The sequence below is a fragment of the Megalops cyprinoides genome, chromosome 19 (genome assembly GCF_013368585.1).
Source record: "Megalops cyprinoides isolate fMegCyp1 chromosome 19, fMegCyp1.pri, whole genome shotgun sequence".
In the NCBI taxonomy this organism is placed as follows: Eukaryota; Metazoa; Chordata; class Actinopteri; order Elopiformes; family Megalopidae; genus Megalops; species Megalops cyprinoides.
In genome coordinates, this window is record NC_050601.1 from 11,393,305 (window position 1) to 11,414,183 (window position 20,879).

Consider the following 20,879-nt stretch of genomic DNA (forward strand, 5'->3'; position numbering starts at 1 on the left):
TGTCATTAGCCAACAACAGTGGAACAAAACCGCTGAGCAAAAAAGTCAGCAGGGGCTCCCAAGTAGCTCAGTGGTTAAGGCGTTGGCTTTAAGTGCATGTACAGCCCTACAGCCCAGGTACGATCCAAGTAGTGGCATCAGCCAAGGATGATTGGGAGCCCAGAGTGTAATAGAGACTTATTCACAAAGACTTGCTGCTGTAATAAATGCAAAAGGCTCTTCCACAAAGTATTAGTAGGTGGGGTGTGCAGACTTATGCAAGCAGGGTGTTGTAGTTTTTTTAATTTATTTAAAATGTTCCTAATAATTAGCCATTTGTTTTTTCTCTGGATTTTTGTTTGTTGGAGGATCACATTACAGATGGAAAAAGTCTGACATTTACATTGCTGTCACTTCTGTCTTCACATTTCAAAAACTTGCAATTTCACAAGGGTTTGTAGACTTTTTATATCCACTGTATATGCAGCAATCAAAAGTAAAGTCTTACTTTACTATAAAGAACAGCAGCACAATAAGCTGACAGCATTGCAGTAATCTGCTCAGGTGCTACTTCTATAAACTGGCATTTTGGAAAACAGAGCTGAAACAACCAACTTTTATGAATAACAGTAAAATCAAAATTCTGAGCAACATTAAAAAATTCTATTTCCCCCCAAATTAGCAATCAATGTAAACAATTAAAATCCCACATGTAGAAAAAAATCCAGATGAACTAAAAAAATCTGTGAGTATGTAAAGACAAGTACAGCATCCATTATTTGTTATTTAACATAGTCTCACAACTCAATATTGTCAGTATAGAAATAAATTAACATGTTAAACACAGTAAGGACATAGCAGTTAAAATTTTCTCGACATGGAATGGAGCCATAAAGTAAAAGCAGGAATTTCAATAGAAACGCATTATTTGAAAGGCACTATGGTACCGTCTTATTTCTGGATCAAAGGAGGTGGTGCCTGGAGTAGGAAAGACGAACCCACCCCTGTTGCCCCACCCCTCCCTGTCGCCAGCCCCTCTCCCTCACAGAGAGCAGAAATAGTTATGGAGGGGGATGGCGGTCAGGCCGGAGAGTGCGATGCCGAAACTGTCTCCCACGCTGGCGGCTGCCATGGCAAACTCCCTCTCCCTGTTTTCAGTCTGAAGGTGATGAGTCAGAACAGTGCAGGAACAGTGAGGGAGAGATGAGCAGCAGTGCAGTATGTAACGGTCACACACAGAAAAGAAAACACACATGAATAAACATGAAAAAGACTACCAGTACAGACCAGTAAATACAGACGTTACCAAGAGGCAAAAACAGACAGCAAGTCTAAGAGAGATGGACTGACCTCCTTGCTGATGAAGTAGAAGGTGTTGACATAGGCAGCACCTCCAAGCAACCCCTCATATGTAACTATTGCAAAAACAACAGGTGCATTGGGCAGGAACTGGTAATACACAGAGAAAAACAGCAGCAGAGCATTCACACACTGTGAAAAAAAAGAAACGGAGAGAGGGTTATTGACACTCTGACTGATACCGTACATCAACAAATTCTTTCTAGCAATACAATGACTTTTGGTTTTCCCTACCCCCACCTTTCCCCTCTACTTCTTCACCCCTCGCTTTCTTGCTCTCTCACCTGCAGTGCAGAAAGTATCCACACTTTCCTGATCTTCAGACAGAAGAGGGAAGAGCGAGAGACAAACACTCCGATCTGATACACCGTCTGGTACCTTTAATCAGAGACAGAGCGATGCAAGTGTAATTGCAAATGTAAAACAGAAAGGCATCTCTCCTACAATCCAGCTGAGATCTTTTATTATACGACATTTGACTTGAGAAATGCTCTGACAACCTACATTTTTTTTTGCTACTTGGAAGTCACTTCACAAACAGCGAAGGTGAGATAACCAAACAGTTGCTGAAATCCACGCATGTGCATGACAGATTATATTACATGCAGGGGTCAACTTTTACATATTAATGTAACAATCAGGGCTGGAGAGCTGCATTTGAATGAGAAAAGACCTTCGTGGCTCCACGATTATCCTAGAGGAGTGAACTGTGTTGTCAGAGAATTATACTAAGTTTCAGCATTCACCCTATTGAATGAGTACATTATACTGACCAGCGATACTGCTCTGCATGGGAGAGGGAGTACCCTGGGAAAAACAGCAGCTCTAACTAGAAGGAGGAAACAGCAGGGGAGAAGGAAGGAATGACAGAGTTTAAAAATCACAGCAATGGACCAGACATGGTTGGATATTCAATTTTCCAAACAATTGCAAGAAAAAAATGCCCTTTTGTTTTCATAATCTGGACATCTAAAATCACAGAGCAAAAACAATAGCAACATGTGGTCATTTAACACTTATGGTGGGTGCTTTTGTATTTATACATTCACTGATATTTACTGACTGCTAGAGTACAGGGATACTGAGAAGGACTGCAGGATGTAAGGACTTTAACTGGGGGGCAAGGGAGACTCACCAGGCCCTGATTGATGAAATACTCTGCAAAGTAAACAATGGCCAAAGGAATGATAAACTTCAGCAGACCCTGTGAGAATTGACCAAATAAGCACAAACATGCCAGCAATAAATTACACATTAGTTAAAGCATACACAGTACATAAAGACTCACTTCTAACTGCATTATGGAAAGTACATATGCATGACTAGCTCTATAAATGGGTTATAAATGGACTATAGTGTAAGTTTGCATGATAGGCAAATGACTGCGTTACAGTGCAATGCACATATGCACAAAACAGTGTAATAACTCACTCTGAGAATGACGAGTTTTTCTTTGCAGGTCAGAGCTCCAGCGTGTGTTTCTTCAGAGAGAGAAAGACAAGAGAAATTAAATACAGGCTTTATGTGTGTGCCTTCCGTTCTTTGGCCCATCAATCAGCTCCCCATAATTCCTTTTTCTGCTCTCCTTCATGTCCTCCTCTCACCCCCTTTAGTCCCTCCTCCCTTCGCTCTCCAAACACTGGCCTCAGCCTATCACACTCACCACCCTTCTCCTCTTCTTCCTCTTCATCCATTATCAGAGGACGTCTCTCCTGGGGGCCTCTGTCCCACGACAGCTCCTCCCCCCCCTCGTTACAATGCCATTGTGGGAAAGAGGGAGGGAACACCAGAAGGAAAAAGTAGCTGAGGGAAACAGAGAGATTCATTCTTTAACACACTGTGTTGCATTCCTGAAAAACAAAACATGACACTTCCATCACAACCCGAAACCCCAAGCAATATGAATAAACTGCTACTTTCTGCTACTCACCTGACCGCCATGGCAGCCGGTACAACTAGCATAACCAGCAGTGTAACCCGGGGGGACAGGCCTGCTTGTGTGAGAGCCGAGTACAGTAATGCCCCTGCAACCCCGGCTCCACCTGTTCCGGACCCCCAGCCGCCCACCACTGTCCTGAGGGGATAAAAAAAGGATAGAGGGATTATAAATGGTATGTACTGCATCTCAGTTACACCTCAATCCCCACCCCCTAACTCCTGCTACCTCTAGGATTTGATGTTAATTTCACATGTAGTATTGTGATGTATTTTGGATTCTGTGTTCTAGTGACTGACATAGTATAGTACTATAATTGGTTTAAGTTGCCTAGTCACATTGCACAAGCTAATTTGTGGTATGGCTATGCTTATAGTCACTGGTCTGTAAGTGTTGTTAGCCTGGTCTGACACTGTTGCTCCAAGTCCATTCAACTTGAATGGATACACCTATGTTCTATTGTGTCTGCTAAATGCATGTAATGTAATGCCCAGATAGTCTGCATATATCCCAAGAATCACGACAAACTGAACAACTGAACACACAGATTCCACACAGAGCTGTGTAATAACTACACCACTGGAAGCAGGGGGTTTACCTATTGAAAAACACTGTGAGAGACAGGAAAGACAGCTCTCCCAATCCAGCGCTAATACTGGCAAAGATGACCCCTGAAATGAGAGGGATGTGAGAGTTAACAGAACACCGAAGGAGCTGCACTTTCTTCTTCTCCCCATTATTTATTTGCTTACTCAAGGATGAGCTCACAGTGGCCCAACTAGGAATCAAACCTGCAACCTCTGAGTTCTGTGTCCAAGGTTTATAATGATACTATTAATGACATGGATATAATCACGGATATAATCAATCTATGAAGAGTAAATCACCACAAATTAGGTCATGAATAACACTACATCATAACTGGACAAATTCAAAGGTAACAGACAATAGCTAAAAGAGTGGGTCTTCTGAGAAAGTCTGTAAAAACATACTGATCCCTAGCTCACTCAAAAGCTGTCAAGTGATGTTCAGTGACTTTTAGAGAGCTGGGGATAATCTGATGCTCAGGTTAAAATGAGGAAAAAAAGCTTTTCATTGTATTAAAAAGTAGTCCCTGAAGGACTGATCACAACACATTATATTATTGTGATTACAATGACGACAGTTATGGTAAGAAGTCGGAGCAGTACCCAGAATACTCATCCCCACGGCGGAAGAGAATGACACCAACAGGAAACTGGCCGTTGCCGTGGCCACACACAGCAACACACGGAACCTGTTAAATCAACACAATCAACATGTCATCATAACCACAATAACTTTATTTTGCAACCATCATTGCTAATAAATGGGCAGTTAAAAGACAGCCAAAATAATTCAAACTTTTTACCCATATGGGAATTTGTGGATGAAGAATGGAGCAGCTACTTTGATGAGGAGAGTGGGCAGAATGTCAGCAAGCAGCACAGCCTAAAATAAAGTTAAAACAGTGTGACTGACCTACTGTACAGAAGCTGACAACTGTCATGCATGATGCACGTAAGGCAGTGCACAACAACATAAGCCCTTTACATCTGACAACACGAGAAGTGGAACAGTCATTTCTAACACTCAAAACAGAGTGGTTTTACTTACCGCAGTAGAAACAGGGTTACAGTCGTAGCGACTGCTGTTGCTGCTGTTTCCTCCTAATGCTTCAGGGAACGCTGTGGTTGGAGTCTGAAGAATAGTGGGAGATGGAGAGACAGATTTAACAGTACATAAATACTGACTTACCACAACATTTCACATTGATAACCAGCCAGATGGTTGCACAGCATATATAACTGACGGAATATTACATATTATACACCTTATTGACATTCACAATTGACATTCTTACGGGTGACGTGGTGTTCTGCGTCTCCTGCTGTTTCAGGATATCATGGGCTGCACTCAACATGACAACATACGCAAAGTTGTTACACAGTCCCAGGAGCCTGTGGCGAAGGACAAGGAAACACGTAACAATTCTGATCTGATAACAACAGAAACAAACAATCACAGCGTGTTAAACACGGGCACTCACCAAAAACCGCAAATATTTCTCCAGAATGAGATTCGTTCTGGGACAACAAGATAGGAGACAAGAACAAACATTAGTTCAACTGGCAAGCTCATTGATTTGATCAAATCTAATATGCTTAACTAGCTGGGGTACACTTGAGATTCATGAACCAAGTAAAGAAAATTACCCCCGAAGCTGGAAGTTGAAATAGGGTCACCATTGACGCCGTCGGTACGGTCCATGATAAAAACAAAACAACAACAAACACACCTTGATGATTCTAACTAGCTAACCTAGCTAGTAATATGAACATATATAGTCTATACATATAGTTTGCTATCTAACAAACTTTCTGTTGATTCCTCTTTCACTTTCATTCCGGTGTAACCGAGGGAATAACTCAGTTTTGTACGTAACTGCAGAACAGCATACCTAACTAGCTAGCGCCCTAGCTAACGTTGGCCGTCAGGATCTCTATTAACGGACTAAATTTGTGCGCCTCTTAAAACATCCCTAGTAACATTCAAAGGTGGGATAACAGTTCCGGAAGGGTTGCGTTATGTCGTTTGCAAGTAATAGATCATATAATGACATAACTTTTGGTTAGGAAGCTCAACCACATCTGAAATCCCTTATGTGACAGAGAATCAACGCAATGTTTCTTCATATTGCGAAATGCTGTTTCAAGTTTTGGTTTCGTGATACTCTTTAATGTAAATGATAAAACTGTCCAGAAGCAGAAATGTATCTGAAGTTCAGAGAGATTTTGTCATTTCAAGATAAGGTCAAGTGACTGATAGGAGCAGGAGTCGTTATGCTGGAATGTACGTGTCAAGAGTACGTTAGTACAAAATATTTAGTTGCTTAATTCACGTAACATACATCTTATCGTTTTGTCCGCCTTGGCTCTTCGTAATTAAAATGTTTCTGTTTTCGGCGTCGTTTATCTATTTATCCACTTACCCGTTTCCTATCCTTGTCTACGCCTAACATTCTTCCTGTGCATAGAGTGAGAGATCAGTAATTCTGTGATTGCATTCTGAAGCCTAAATAATAGTGAGACTTGCGTTTACTTTTCGTACCATAAGGCCTTGAATTCAGCTGCTGCTATCTGCCAGTCAGCAGCTTTTAGGTATCAAACAAATAGCTGTACTTAAAACCAATGGGCTGTGTTAATACAGATAATATACTCAGGATGTGTAAACTATACCTAAATTATTTCCTCTCTGTTGGAAAACATTTAAATTTCCATTCAAACATTTCAGTCAAGTTCATTTTGCATGCAGCTATTGCTCAGGAAATAACTGCCTCAAAGTAAAACCTTTGGTAATCTTAACCAAATCTTCACTGATCATTGTTTTTACATTATCCTTTGTGTTATGTGCAGAATGTTATCCATAAAAGCAGAGGTATTACAGAGGAAGGTGCTGATTGTGAGTGAAATAACACTGAGACACTGTTTGACCTCAATAAGGTCATTGATCTTAATGCATGCCATGTACACACTATGCAGATGTGTAAGCCTGCTTTGTGTGTTTCTCAGAGGCACAGAGTGACTGTAAAATAATCTGAAATCATGTCATAAGTGAAACAGGGATGGACATTATGTAGCTTTGTTCAATATGTGGTAGAGGTGAGACTGAATATGTGACTGTACAATCACATCACTTCATCACACTTGAATCACACTTGAATCAGCCGATTACAAATAGCTGAAATAAAGAAATAGCTTACAAAAAGAATATTTTGTATAAAATGTTAAATTGTGGAACAGAGCCAATATTAAGGACAGAACACCTCAAAACTTTATATAAATAATAATCGTGCCTTGATATTGTTGTAAAGCAGTATTTTAATATTTGAATATGTATGCCACCTCTGTTGTTAGAATTGTTGGAATTTATATTGGGAAATGTACCAAAATGTCAAGTGTCAAAATTGTGTTTTAAAAATTGTAAGACCGCAACATAATTTTATTTAATGTCTTTAAGACATTAACAGTACTTCGGTAGTAAATTGTCTTACACTAACAATCAGATCCATGTTTTGCAATCTGTGTTCTTTGCATCTCAAAATATAATATATTTACAGTCTTGTCACTTGTCCCTTTTACAGGAAAAATAAATGTAAAATAATAATGCAGCAGTATAACATTACTAAATAAAAAATTGGGTAAATGACAATAAATAAAAAAATGACTCCACAAAGCAATACATGGTGGATAAGATAATTTATTTCTCTATTTCCAGTGTTTACAATAAGCTCAATATCTTCCTGCATTAGCTGTTATAGGCAAGAGAATAAGGCTCAATTATGGAATCATGTAATTACATTAACAAAGGAAAAAGGCTTTCCACACCTTAGAAGTGCTTGGAGACGTGGGGGAAGGAGAGACAGGAATGGGGGCGGATGATTTCTGGATCTTCTCTCTCTGGCAGGGACTACAGTGTCCAAAAAAAAGGTGACATTCCATACTGCTCTCTCCCTCACTAGACAGCAAAATGACGTCACAAGTACAAAACTGGAGCAGGGAGGAGTAGTAGGAGAGTGGGCGGGGCCTAGCTGGTACGCTTCAGTGGGGGTGGGGCACGGTGGCACATGAAAGTGGGAGTGTATGTGTTTAGTAGGCGTGGTTGGCCACGAACAGGGACTCTCCAGCGGATGCGCCTGCAGCCCCACTGGGAACGTATTTGCCAAGGGCAGCCTGGCTGTTGGTCTGTGGAGAGGATGGAACAAAACAGGATGATTAACACCAGAACACACCGATACCCATGTTCGCACTAAAGTGCTCTTGACATGTACATTCCAGTGCAACGATTACTGCTCTTATCAGTCCCATGACTATGAAGGTCTATGCGCTTACCAAGGCTCTCTTGATGTACTCCTCCTGGCAGGCCTTGCCGTTCTCCTTCTTGCCACCCCAGGCCTTAAGAGCGGAGGCCTGCAGGGCACGGCCGTAGGAGAAGGTGAGCGCCCAGGGCTTGTGCAGAGGGCACTGGTTTATTGCGCTCAGGTTGACAGAGGCCTCCTCCTCACTCTGGCCTCCAGAGAGGAAGGTGATGCCTGAGGTGAGAAAGAAGTGGGTGAGTGTTCTGGCGTCTCTCTCATATAATACTGTGTTAACACTGTGTTAACTGTGTGAGTGTGCGTGAGTATGCCCATCTCACCGGGAACTGCAGGAGGCACTGTGCGGCGCAGGGCAGTGACGGTGGCCATGGCGATCTCCTGGGCAGTGTACTTGTGTGAGCAGGAGTGTCCAGCTGTCACCATGTTGGGCTTCAGCAGGGTGCCCTCCAGGTAGACGTGGTGGTCGGACAGGGCCTTGTAGACGGCAGCCAGAACCTTCTCAGTGACGTACTGGCAGCGCTTCAGGTCGTGGTCGCCATCAGGGAGAATCTCAGGCTCCACAATGGGGACGATGCCGTGCTGAGGAGCGCAGCGTAAGATTAAATCAGAGCCAAAGTCTACCTTCACTGAAACTTATCCCTGGCTCCATCTTTCCAGTCAAAAACGCTCAAATTTGCAAGTCATTTGCTACTGGTCATAATGTAAGCTGATATTTAAATCGATCAAATGAATGTGAAAGGTTTTAAGTTACAGTGTAAGTATGTTACATTATTACATTATTAGCATTTTAGCAGACACTCTTATCCAGAGCAGTTATAGTTTTTTTTACAATGTTATCTATATATACAGCTTGATATTTACTGAGGCAATTGTGGGTCAAATATCTTGTCCAAGGGTAGCAGCAGCGCCTCTGCAGGGAATACTCAGGACTCAGTAACAAGTACTGTGTCTTAACCACTATGCTACATGGTGTATCCAGCAAAACACTGGACATAACATTTTTGGCTGGGATAAAGTGGCTGGGCATTATTTACTGATTTTTGCTTTTGCAGTAGTTTCAGAGATTCAGATTCCATCACTCTGCTATGATACTTCATTTTGACCCTGATTGTCCCCTGACCCTTTTGCCAAAGTCTCTCACCATCTGGCAGATGCTGGCATATCTGGCCAGGACGTTGGCGTTCTCGATGATGGCCAGGCGGGAGGGGGTGGTGGGGGTGATCTTCAGCACGCAACGCCACTTAGCGAAGTCAGCGCCGTCCTTCTTATACTGAGCGCAACGCTCATACAGCCCATCCAGACCTGAGAGACAGAGGGAGGGAGGAGAGTCAGACACAGTGTCAGGAGAGAAAAGAGGGAGACAAAAGGAAGAGGCAGGGAAGCGGGGAAGAAGTCTCACCCTGGGTGGTGGTCTCTCCGTTGGTGCCGGCCAGGGGGACCACACCCTTGTCGACCTTGATTCCAACCACCATGCCTTTACCCTTGATGAGCTGGGGGAACAGCTTGCCATCATCGGCCTTCTGGTAGAGAGTCTCGTGGAAGAAGATCACACCGCCGATGCAAGGCTTGACACGGTCGTCAGCAGTGAACAGGAGCTGCCTGTACAGCCTCCTGTTCTCCTCGGTATTCTCAGCATTGATGCTCTGGAAGCGCTTGGCAACGCTGCCTATGGAATGGAGAGGAACCCACACAGATATACTTTTAGAAGGCAACAGGTAATATTTTGCGGTAAATTCATGGTTTATGGCATTTTACCTTGTTGGCAACAAGAATTTTTACTTTTTCTAATCCCATTCACCACATCCCCCCACACGAGGGACCAGAACTTTTTTTAATATTCTTTACTACACTGGATGCCAAGGAGGATGAGCTAAGCAAAATTGTCGGTCTGAAGTGCTCAGCCCCTTTGACTTTAATGCTGATCATATTCTGTCCGTTTGTGCCGTCACTGCGTTTACCTGTGGACTCATCGGCAGCGAGGATGCCCTTGCCAGGAGCAACAATCTTGTGAGCAATGTCACTGAGCTCCTTCTTCTGCTCAGGAGTGAGGAAAGGGTAAGCGTGTGGCATTCTGTCTCTGATAAGGACAAAGGGGAAGACAACGAAGGGCAGGAGTCAGTAGAGTTTACCCACAGGCCACACAAACTGGACATTAGCAGTAAAGCTGTATCAACATATATGACATTAAGAGACGGGGCCAACATAAGTTATTTGCTGGCCAAGAAACTGCAAGGACATTGAAAATGCATTTTGTGCACTGGACAATACCTTCCTGATGCAAAATAATAATAATAATAATGAGTATAATCTATATACTTAAAATATCTATTATACTATTTTACAATACATACAAATTATTTCACAAATGTTATTTAACATTAAAATCACTATTTCCACAAAGAACACAAACCACTCAGGCCGGCTGAACCAGTCACAATGACCTTCAATTGATACAAATGTCTCTGGCGTCATTCCTGTCTGGAATAACACGGCTGAAATGCAGACCGCTTCAGCGGTCGAGCACCGGCCATGAAAATTTCATAAGTTCACTGCGTCGCACGAGGCACATCGAGTTCCACGCTTCCGCTATTGGGTTATTCGTGCTTTGTGCTCGGAGGTACGCCTTTGAACGTGATGGGAGTGTCTGAACGAGCGAATGAATGCTATTATGGGTGTGTGTAGTTTCTGCCGTACGACGTTTCATCACGGTTGTTAACAGTGTATGTATACACTAAAGCAATATATGTGATTACATGGCATTCAGATTTGATGCGGCTGGGTATGTTTTACGTTCGCCCTTGACGCTGCATCCATTTGACCTTGTCTCGCGCTATTCGCAGAGTTACCGGATAAGATGAATCATGAAGCCACGTAGCTAACTAACTGTTCCAAACCAGAAGAAAAACTATTACAATTCGAAACGCAAATTAGCCAGTTTAGGGAAAATACAGTTAGGTTACTAAAACACCGCTGCTCTGGATCCAAATGTGGAATCAACAACCACTCACCCGTAAGTGTAACTGCGCAGAGATGTCGAGACGCGTCTCAAGTGGATGGCGAGGAAGTGAGATGGAGTTTTATACTGGCTGACAGTGTGGGAGGAATTCGCGTTACATTAAAGGTCTGGACACTTGCGGAACAGACGATAGAAAAGAGGGCAGGTACTTGCGTTTGGCCGAAAGATGACATTGGTTCTTCGAGGAACAGTGGGTAGAGATTGTCCAACTATATGGCGAATTTTCGGATGACTGACATGTATTACATAATGGAAACTAGAAGCTGAGGGGATGGACCATTTATACTTGAAGGCGTGTTTTCAAGATTGACAGGGGAAACGGGAGTACATTTTACAACAAGAGGAAAAAGCATTAGCAATACGTGACAGCTCGCACATCCTGTAAACCGGGGTGCGACACCGGAATGCAATATGGGGATGTGGTAATATGTACTAAATGAACGGTTTTCGGATGTCATCCTGACTTGATTGCCCAACAGCATCATCGTTATGTCCTTAATACACCATTTTCCTGCACGGTGTATTACATTTTATCAGCTTTTCTTCCTTCATGTCATTGCTCTGTTGCTAGCGTTCACAAATATATACACATCCTCTTTCTTTGAATGTAATCACTGTGTATTTCACATCTCTCTGTACATTAGCTTTGAAAAATCTAAAGATTTTCCAGAAAAATGCCTAAGCATTGATATCAGTTTGACCTCTGCGGTGTTTATAAAATGAAGTAATTCAATCCTTTATACCCTCTTGCAGTGGCGAGGGATTCTATTAATAGTAAAACAGAGCAGCCCTGGCATAAAGTCCAGTGTTGTTTTAACAGCTGATGGAGCCATTTTCTGTCTTTCTCACAACAGATAGGCTGTTGACTTCATCACATTTTGATTTTGTCCTTTCTGAATGCATGTATGTTTTTATCAGATTTTTTATTCTCTCTGGCCTACTCATTTTCCTTCTCCTTGACTCACGTAACACTGAAATAAAAATGTCCTTGCTTATTTATTATTTGTCTGACCTTTCCTTCCTATCTTTGACCTTTACATCACTCTCACTGCTTCATACCACTATCTCATCCCCTTCATCCTTCTTTCCTTCTATCTCAAAAGGTCAGTCTTAGATCTTGGTGTTCTCTCATTCAAAGTGTACAAACTGTATTGCAATTCCCCTTAATGCATGATTTAGATTTAGCAACGAAAATGGTCATTTATACATGTATTGTGCTTGTGTTAACCCCCATGTGCCCCGGTAACTGTATGCTCAGCAAGCATGTAGGATTTATGCTGTGTTTGTTTTCATTATTCTAATTTTTATTTGTATCCATTACAATGACTGTATATTACTCAATATTTTGTGATATTCTACCTCTACGTTGCAAGAATGTGGTTAGTTTCATTGCACCATTTTGTCTTTAAGGTTAGTGATGCCTGCTTCAGCAGCATTTGTAACATATCCACAGGTAAATGTAATTTAATTTGATTGCATTTAAATATGAACTTGAAGAAGAGTGCTGAGTGTGGCCGTGAGGGAGGTGGGGGAATCCAGGGGAAGGGCTGGATACCTGAAACACTTTTATCAGAATGAATGAACTAATGAATGAAAGGATGAATTCATCACCGATTCCTTGTCTGAATCAGAGTTCCAGCCATTCAAAATCAATATTAACACCAACATTAAAAAATCAGTATCATATCATTCATCAAAAGAGAAAGACAGTCACCACCCACCAAAACTAAACTGTTTTTTAGTAGCATAGAGGGATGATATATAGTTAAGGCTTCTTACCTTAGCTGAGGAGAGAATGAGGTGCTGACTGACTCGTGGGACTGTAGAGTCCGAGTGAGAGAGGGAGGTGGAGAAGATCCGGAGAATGTCCGCGACACTCTCCTGTCCAGCAACGCTGGTATTTATTCATGCACCATGACCCTTCACATTTCAATGGCCCGGCTAATCTTAGCGCCAGGCTGCAACTGGAGAAGGGCGGTGACATTCTCGAAAAACTGTACAGGGGGGACAGGAGTCCAGTGTGAGATTGTAAAAGGTTAAGAGTCATAGAGAGAGAGCAACATGGAAAGAGTGGTGAGGGGAAGGAAGGAGAAAACATGAGAGAGGAAAGAAAGTAGACAAGGCCTTAATGAATGGGAACAGACAGAAAGATAAAGGAAGAAAGAAGAGAGGAGAAGAGAGAGGAAGAGAGGAGAGAAAAGAGAAACAGAGAAATGAGGCTGGATGATGACTAGAGTGAGAAGAAAAATGGGAAATAAAACAACATGCATTCTAGGACAGAAAGCTTTGTACTAGTAAGGAAACAGGCGAGGGTGAGAGAGATAGACAAAAACAGATTATATGAAAACAGACAGCTGTCGCAATCTGAGCTGTCAGTCAGAAATGTTGTTTATATTTGGGAGTGAAAAGTGAGTTTACCAGCTTAAAATGTCAATTACATCATGCATGTGTGGAATGCATTATTTTAAAAGAACAAAGCTTTACCTACCAAAAAATGAACATAAATATCAGATAAAATAATGCAATCAAATGATCCCTGCAAATAGAGGATTTACATAGGGAAGGATCTTGATGAATTAAAGCACACAGTGATGACAAAAAATACTGATGTACTTTTATATTAAAATTAGTTTGATTGATGGGCAGACGAATTTGAATTAAAGTTTGTGAGAAATTGCAAATAATTTTTTAAAATATCCCTTATATTGTTTGCTGTGGAGTACTTTTTGCTATACTTCTGGAAAGGTGCTATGCAAATAAAGATATTATTATAAATGGTACATACTGTAGTTCTTTGAGTACCTTATTCATTGAAAAGCTAAATACAAAAAATGTGTGCTTGTTTGGAGAAAGTAACAACCATTGTACATCCATTCTAAACTAAATCTTCTGGGATCAGGTTACTACAATATTGATAGTAAGTAATCTAACAGCTTCTATAAAATTCTTTTCAAAGAGAATCTTTTTTTAACATGTTTGAATGGTAGTCTGCATACAAAAAGTCATACACAGATAACATCAAAACCATGATGCTCTGTTTTATATCAAACACCTTTCAGGCACTAATGCACAATGCACAACATTCAATAACTAGTGTATCCAACCAGATAATGGACTGGCTATTTGGACATCTGGTATCTCTAATTCATCAGAAATTTTCTTTGATGATGACTTGAACAAGACCTCTTGCTTTCTTTCAACATTAAAACTTTTAAATTAAATATGAGGTTTGAATAAAAGGAGATGTCGTTCAAACAGTCAAACACATGTGGCAATTCATGACATACTGAAGAAGGTACTGCCTCAAGGTAACCTTCTGTAGCACGTTCTCTTCCACATAGTAACACAATCTGCACAGTAACTTTCTAAGCAGAATCTTGACCTTTTATTGACCTTTAAAGAAGGGAGGTTAGACGAGTTGGATCGCAAAGGTCACTAATGAAATATGTTATGTTTGTGTTTGCATTTCTCATCTCCTGCTTCTCCACATGTCGCTCTATGCATTACTGAATCTCAGTACCAAGAATTACCAGCACCACCACGGCACCACCGCAATCACCGAAAGAGTCAAATATATCTGTTCAGGATGGACTACACCAGACCTTGTAAATGGTCCTATCTTCAGATGCAAATGCAGAGCAATTAATAATTAAATATACAGTATATATATATATCTTTTAAAATTATATTTACATGTCCACTGACCTATTGAATGCACTATTGTACGCAGCTCTGGATAAGAGCATCTGCCAAATAAATGTAAATTCTTGTAAATGGATAAACCCAGGGACATAGACCGCAATGCAATCTGGGCTATTTCAGTGAAAGGCAATTAAAATTCCTGAAACATATGTTGACCATTTATAAGAACATTTACATTATACAAAACCACTAGAAAGCACAATTTCCTTCACCTTTTACTGAGTAATAACAACAGCAGCTGTGCCAAATGAAAGTAAGGCCTTGTCTCTGGAACTGCAACATAATGCTTAACGTAAGCTCTTTCGTGTAGAGTAATTCAGGAACTTGATAATGTTGATTATGAGTTAAATCACAGCTACACGTACAATCTACATTTCAAAAATGGAACATGAATTTTCAAATGAAGCAACATGTTCACAGCTACTGAAACAAATCACATCTCATGGCTCATTTGATTAACCACACCTTCAAAAAAAGTCATCTCTGAAATTCCTGTGACTACATAAAATACAGTAAAATAATGTAGCATATAAAACTACAAAATAAATATTTGCATTCTTGTTATTTGAATGTAAGTGTCAGTTCATGTAAACCAGTCTGTTCAAGGCATTTGTTACAGGTCAACGCAGGTCAGTGGCCATTCGAGGTAGACAGGATCTTCTAAAAATATTCCTGCACATGATTTAACCTGACCCCAGGCCAGTGCACACACACACACAGGAACTACTCATTCATAACTCTCAGTATATACGTTTCAAACATGCATGCCCATGTTGCAGTTTGTTTATTCTGTCTGAACAATTTTACTTTCCGAACTCTGATTTGAGCACAGACTAATTCTGCTTTTTGAGTTGTTGACTCAAAGCAAATGTATTCAGTGTGAACACTGTGGTTTAGCTGTCGACTAAGACAGCAGAGTGAATACAGAGAAGCAGAGTAAAGAAACTGAGTGTATTTAAATAGAAAAAAAAACTTATAACACACATTGCACATATGAAATCATCTAAACATTTTCATATTAGTAAAACAATAGCCACTTATCAACAAATATTAGGTTCCATTTTCTAATATTATAAAGGCTATTGATAATAAGTTCACCACCGCAGTAAGTAACTAGTGGAAAATGTTTTCTTTTGGTTGTAATTTCCATTCTAATTACTAACTTTAAAGGGCTGAACATATTCAAACTTTTTTTTTACTATTTCAAAGAGTTCAAAAGCAAAGGAGCAAACAAAAAACAATTAGCACTTTGTCCCTGTATCATTTTTCAAAACAGCAATGCTGTAAATCTGTGTTTCCCAGTCCTAGTCTTGGAATGTTCCTGTATATGCTGGTTTTGGTTCCAGCTGAGGTCAATCAATTAAGTCTGATTGAGATGCCAACTGAATATTAGCCTGGACAGCATCTCAGCATCTCTGCTAAGTGGTATATTAGTGGTAAGTTTGTGCTACTAAGATCAAAGTAAGGTTTTTTTTCCCAACTTTCTATTGTCCTGTTGCAACCCTTAAACTGACTAATATCATAGATTTAATCCAGTGTATTACTAAGGTACATTTATTGGACCATTAAATAAAGGACTAATTATGCTAGATAACTTCAGACAACTTCCTTTAATTTGTTTGCAGAGCATGTATTTACATAAACAGAGTTGGGATACACTGGTGTCAGCTTTGAACTGCACTTATAAACAATTACCTGCAGAACAAAATGCAAAAATCTGATTCTGCCAGAATCTGTATAAAAGGACATTTCTTCAGTTTATTCATACATGTGACTAGTCAAGTTTATATCACAACTAATAAAACTGCACACCATAATTGTAAGATCCTATGAAATGTAAGAAATCTACACAGATTGAAATGCATCGCTACCTTTTGCTGAAATCTGATATTTTAGTGTTCAGCTGCAATGTAAGTTCATTTTTATCACAGGATACAAACAATAGGTTGCATCTCTTCTGTAACTGCATGGCATCTAGTGCAAAAAGCCATGACATCTTCACTTTAACTGTATGGCACAAAGGTAGAGTAACTGTTTAATTAGAGGCTTCATTCATTTCTGGATCATTTAGCTCTATCAATATTAATGCTTGTACCTCATTGTCTGTGTTTGTGTCTGTTTGTAGTGCATTTAAAAATGTGTGATCACAAGCATCTGTGCTTCTATATCTGTCTTCCCTCAGTGTGTGTCTACAACTGTATGTTGTTTATACAAAGGTCTCCGTTTCCTTGTGCTCGTGTGTGCGAGTCCCAGCCCCTTTGTGCCCGCTCCTCTGCTGGTCAGTAGCTTCCAGCTTCTACCCTCTCTCTATCTGAACTTGATCTCGAAGCAGAGGCAGTTGATGGACTCACAGTCGGGGGGCTGGCAGGTACACGCACAGTCCCACATGGCACACTGCGGGAGAGACAGGGAGTCATGAGCAGAGTTCAGACCGACTCCATCAGCGCACCACAACAATACTGGCACACAGAGAGGAAACAACAGCGTAGACACTGGCAGTACAGACAGTGCAGACAAGCAGAGCAAAGTACTTTACATACATTTGTATTAACATGGTTACTGTAACAGTTATCGTTACCACTGTCACTCTCCTGCCACCACCACTGAGGCTGCAATTTCTTTCTCACCACTAAAACATGTCCTTGTAGCTCAGCATGCCCAGTAGGGGACAGGGAGGGATTGGAGTTGAAAGAATGGGACTGAACTCACAGAAGGAGAGGGGCAGGTTTGGTCAAGGCAGGTGCGCAGTGACGGAAGACGACAGTCGCACGATTCTGCGCATACGAGACAGTATTCACAGGGTCTGATGTTGGCACAGCAGTTACTGCACTGTGGTGAGCACTGAGCCTGCAGGAGAGAGGCATCCTTACATAAACATCTGTAAATGGGAAAACTCAAGTACTATTTTCTTGAGAAAATCATTCCTTTTCAAAACAAAACCACCGGTGTCACTGTAAAACACCCCAAGGAAGTGTTAAATCTAATACACCACAATGCTATGTAGCATAACCGAAAAATAGATGTGAGTGGAACATGGTCTTTGTCAGGACATCAACATTACTTTAAAGCAGTGTCGACACCATAGTGCTACCACCAGGAGCAGGATGTAGACGCTCACTACTATCATCAACACAGCAGGGAGAGGGATGGCGAGGGACCACACAGGCAATACCTAAAAAAAAAAAAGGAAAAAGGGCGGGTGGTGGTGGGAGGATTGATATTATAGCTAGTTAAAGATTTAATCACAGTGGTCAGGTACACTCAACGAAAGCATCATTAATGAACTAGTGACGAAACCACGACTAGCTTGCCAGCATTATCCATCAATATTAAACTGCTTACTGCCATTCTCCAGGTTTCTTCTGGTACTGTGGCTAACCGGTATGCCCCATCATCCCAGAGAGTTCAGTCTGCAGAAAAATAACTGCAAATAATTAGGTAGCAAGCCAGCTACCAAGCTATTTACTTAAGAACTACACGAACTGTCCTAGCTATCTGAGCTACCTGAGACGACCTGTAACGTTGTAACAGATAAATAGTAGAATGCATACAACGTGGTCAGCCAGCTACCTGGCTAACTATCTGCTATTACCAGCTAAATTAAACTAGTAACAGTAAACTTATGCAGGCTTGCTAACGTTAACTGCAGCCATTGGAGCTGATAAAAGACAGCCAACTAGCTAGCTGAGATGAGAGCTAGGTAATTAATGTTACATAGCTACCATACCTTGGTGAAAACAGCATCTTCACGATTTCTCTAACTTAAGTTAGCAAATAGCTATCGTTAGCAAGTTAGCCCACTTGATATACACAGTCGTACTACTGGATCGCTAGCTAAATCATTTAAGTTTTTCATTGTGCTGATTAGTCAACGAACAAGTGTTTTCAGCCAAAGCAGTAGATTTGTGTTAAAGTAAATAATCTATCATGCATGATAAAAATGTCAGTTAACTCTAGGTAGATTACCTTTCTGCTGTTGAAACGAAACGTGTTGTCATAGAGACACGCCACTCCATCTCAACATCCTACTATATGGACAGGGCCTGTTGAGAGGGGAGACTGATTTACTCTGTCCTCTTCTAGGTTCAGATAAGTAGTTCCGGTTATTAGTCAGGTTGTTCATAAAAGTTCCTGTTTTGCTCTGTCGTGGTAATACTATATACTATATACTACAGGATGTTGCAGGGAGAAAGTCCAAGTTGAATCTTTGCTACGGCTCGTCGTGTGGGTCAAACATTATTTCTCGTGACTATTGAGTTCTAACAGACCGCGCAGGAGTACTTCGCCGTCATCGAAATGTCTGTACAACCGTTAATGTACGCCGTCTGGCGGAGGAAAAAGTACATTTCATCAGTTTAATTTCCATGAACACTTCCTGAATTTACAAAGAAGGTTTTGATTTTTTGATGGTTTATTTTCTCAAGTATCAACTTACTAGAAAACGTCTGTTGGAAGACATGATAAAATTTCTACTCTGCTTTTACCAAAATATACATCACCTCTGTTGCGGGGTGCGAGACACATTGGATGACTTGATTTGACCAAAAACAAGTAAGCTATAACATCGATTTTAAAAAAAAAAAAAAAACCGTAATCACCTTCAACTAAAGAAGTAAAGAAAGCAAAGAAATAATTTTATTCAAATTGCATCAAATACCTCAATCTACAGGCAACCGAAAGTTCTGGCATGGTGACCTCCAGATGTGTTGCAAATCAAAGCTGCAGCATCAGTGCCCCAGACTGCGATGTAAGTGACCGACCACTCATGTCTGATGCCATTAATGCAAAATTCAGTTACTGTCACCTTCAGACAAAAAGCTACAGATCATTAAATGCAGCAAAGCCTGGGCCCTGGCATTGTCCCCCACAGAATCCTACAGGATATTGCATGTGAACTTAATATGCTTCTTGCAGACAACTTCTTCTTGCAACACCTCTTTTAAGGAGTCTAATGCCTCAAGAGAGCAGAAGGAAGCTGTTGTTACACCACCTCCTAAGACCCAACTTCCCATCTGTGATGAGTTGAGACCCACATCCTTGACTACTCAATTGTTCAAATTCACTAAAGCTTTGCTACAGATTAGGTCCTCCAGCACATTGGTTACAATATTGATCACAGACAGTTCAGATGCAGATGTGGCAGGTCAACAACAGATGCCTGCATCAGCCTCCTTGACCTCATGTATCTGATGCCAGAAGGACCATTTGCAATATTGTCACAATAGCTTTTTCCTATGCATTTGGACGGTCAGTTTCACCATATTTGTCAGGTGCTTTACACGGTAAAAGGAATTCCTTGCTTCATGGTTACAGCTGTCCTGTGATGTGGGACAAGGGACTATGCTTGGATGAATAATTCTGGATAAAAAAACTCAATTTTTTTTTGTAAAACACCTCTGTAATCTGTTTTAAATTGTTTATGCCATCTATGTATTCTGAATTTAACAAAATGTAATTCATCATGTAATTCAGTGCTCCTTCTGCCATGTCTGTAAAATAATCTTGACTAGAGAAAAATATACACTGCTCTAATTTGAAAAAAAAAAAGCCGTTATTACAGTAGGAAGGGAATATGCACCACTGTATTGCCATTTCAACAGCTTGGCAACATTTGGCAGCTGGTGGACTTGTATGAAGATAGGTGATCTGACAGCTGCTGGTGTTGTTCTCATAATTGTTCTCATGAGCCAGCAGTGTAAAGTGGTAAGGAGCAGGACTCATAACCATACTCTCCAACTGGCCGGAAGTGTTCCGTATTTGGTAAGGAAGAAGTAGGGCATGTGATCAAAAGGTTGCCTGTTCAATTCCCTACTGAGGCACTGCTGTTGTACCTTTGGACAAGGTACTTAACCCAGAACTGCCTCAGTAAATACGTAGGTATACAAAAAATTGTAACCAAGAGCATCTGTTAAATGCCAATATTTATTATAATTCTTTCCACACATGGATGATGATTGCATTTCTCTGTGGGAGAAAATGGTGGCCTGATTCTG

At 40.9% G+C, this 20,879-nt stretch overlaps 3 protein-coding genes across 4 annotated transcripts; all 3 read right to left on the minus strand.

Annotated features, from left to right (window-relative positions):
- Positions 1–832: 832 nt before the first annotated feature.
- cln3 (CLN3 lysosomal/endosomal transmembrane protein, battenin) lies at positions 833–5,758 on the minus strand. Its single transcript, XM_036552643.1, has 15 exons — positions 5,509–5,758; positions 5,343–5,379; positions 5,157–5,253; positions 4,910–4,993; positions 4,665–4,744; positions 4,465–4,550; positions 3,873–3,945; positions 3,269–3,412; positions 3,002–3,141; positions 2,770–2,819; positions 2,474–2,542; positions 2,112–2,167; positions 1,623–1,716; positions 1,330–1,470; positions 833–1,138 (listed from the first exon to the last, which is right to left on the minus strand). The coding sequence occupies exons 1-15, from the start codon at positions 5,561–5,563 to the stop codon at positions 1,022–1,024; spliced, it is 1,323 nt and encodes a 440-aa protein (XP_036408536.1). The 5' UTR covers positions 5,564–5,758; the 3' UTR covers positions 833–1,021.
- Positions 5,759–7,532: 1,774 nt separating this feature from the next.
- Positions 7,533–13,065, minus strand: LOC118794377 (fructose-bisphosphate aldolase A). Of its 2 annotated transcripts, none has more exons than XM_036552624.1 (7): positions 12,964–13,065; positions 10,127–10,245; positions 9,568–9,834; positions 9,310–9,470; positions 8,489–8,747; positions 8,185–8,384; positions 7,533–8,037 (listed from the first exon to the last, which is right to left on the minus strand). In XM_036552624.1, exons 2-7 carry the CDS (start codon positions 10,236–10,238, stop codon positions 7,942–7,944), a joined length of 1,095 nt encoding a protein of 364 aa, XP_036408517.1. In that variant the 5' UTR covers positions 10,239–10,245; positions 12,964–13,065; the 3' UTR covers positions 7,533–7,941. The 2 variants fall into 2 exon arrangements, with proteins under 2 accessions (XP_036408517.1, XP_036408518.1); XM_036552625.1 differs by lacking the exon at positions 12,964–13,065 and adding an exon at positions 11,177–11,197.
- Positions 13,066–16,915: 3,850 nt separating this feature from the next.
- On the minus strand, positions 16,916–18,936 carry si:ch211-198p11.6 (keratin-associated protein 16-1). The gene is made up of 5 exons (XM_036552641.1): positions 18,853–18,936; positions 18,229–18,296; positions 17,948–18,058; positions 17,596–17,733; positions 16,916–17,280 (listed from the first exon to the last, which is right to left on the minus strand). Exons 2-5 carry the CDS (start codon positions 18,232–18,234, stop codon positions 17,194–17,196), a joined length of 342 nt encoding a protein of 113 aa, XP_036408534.1. The 5' UTR covers positions 18,235–18,296; positions 18,853–18,936; the 3' UTR covers positions 16,916–17,193.
- Positions 18,937–20,879: the final 1,943 nt, after the last annotated feature.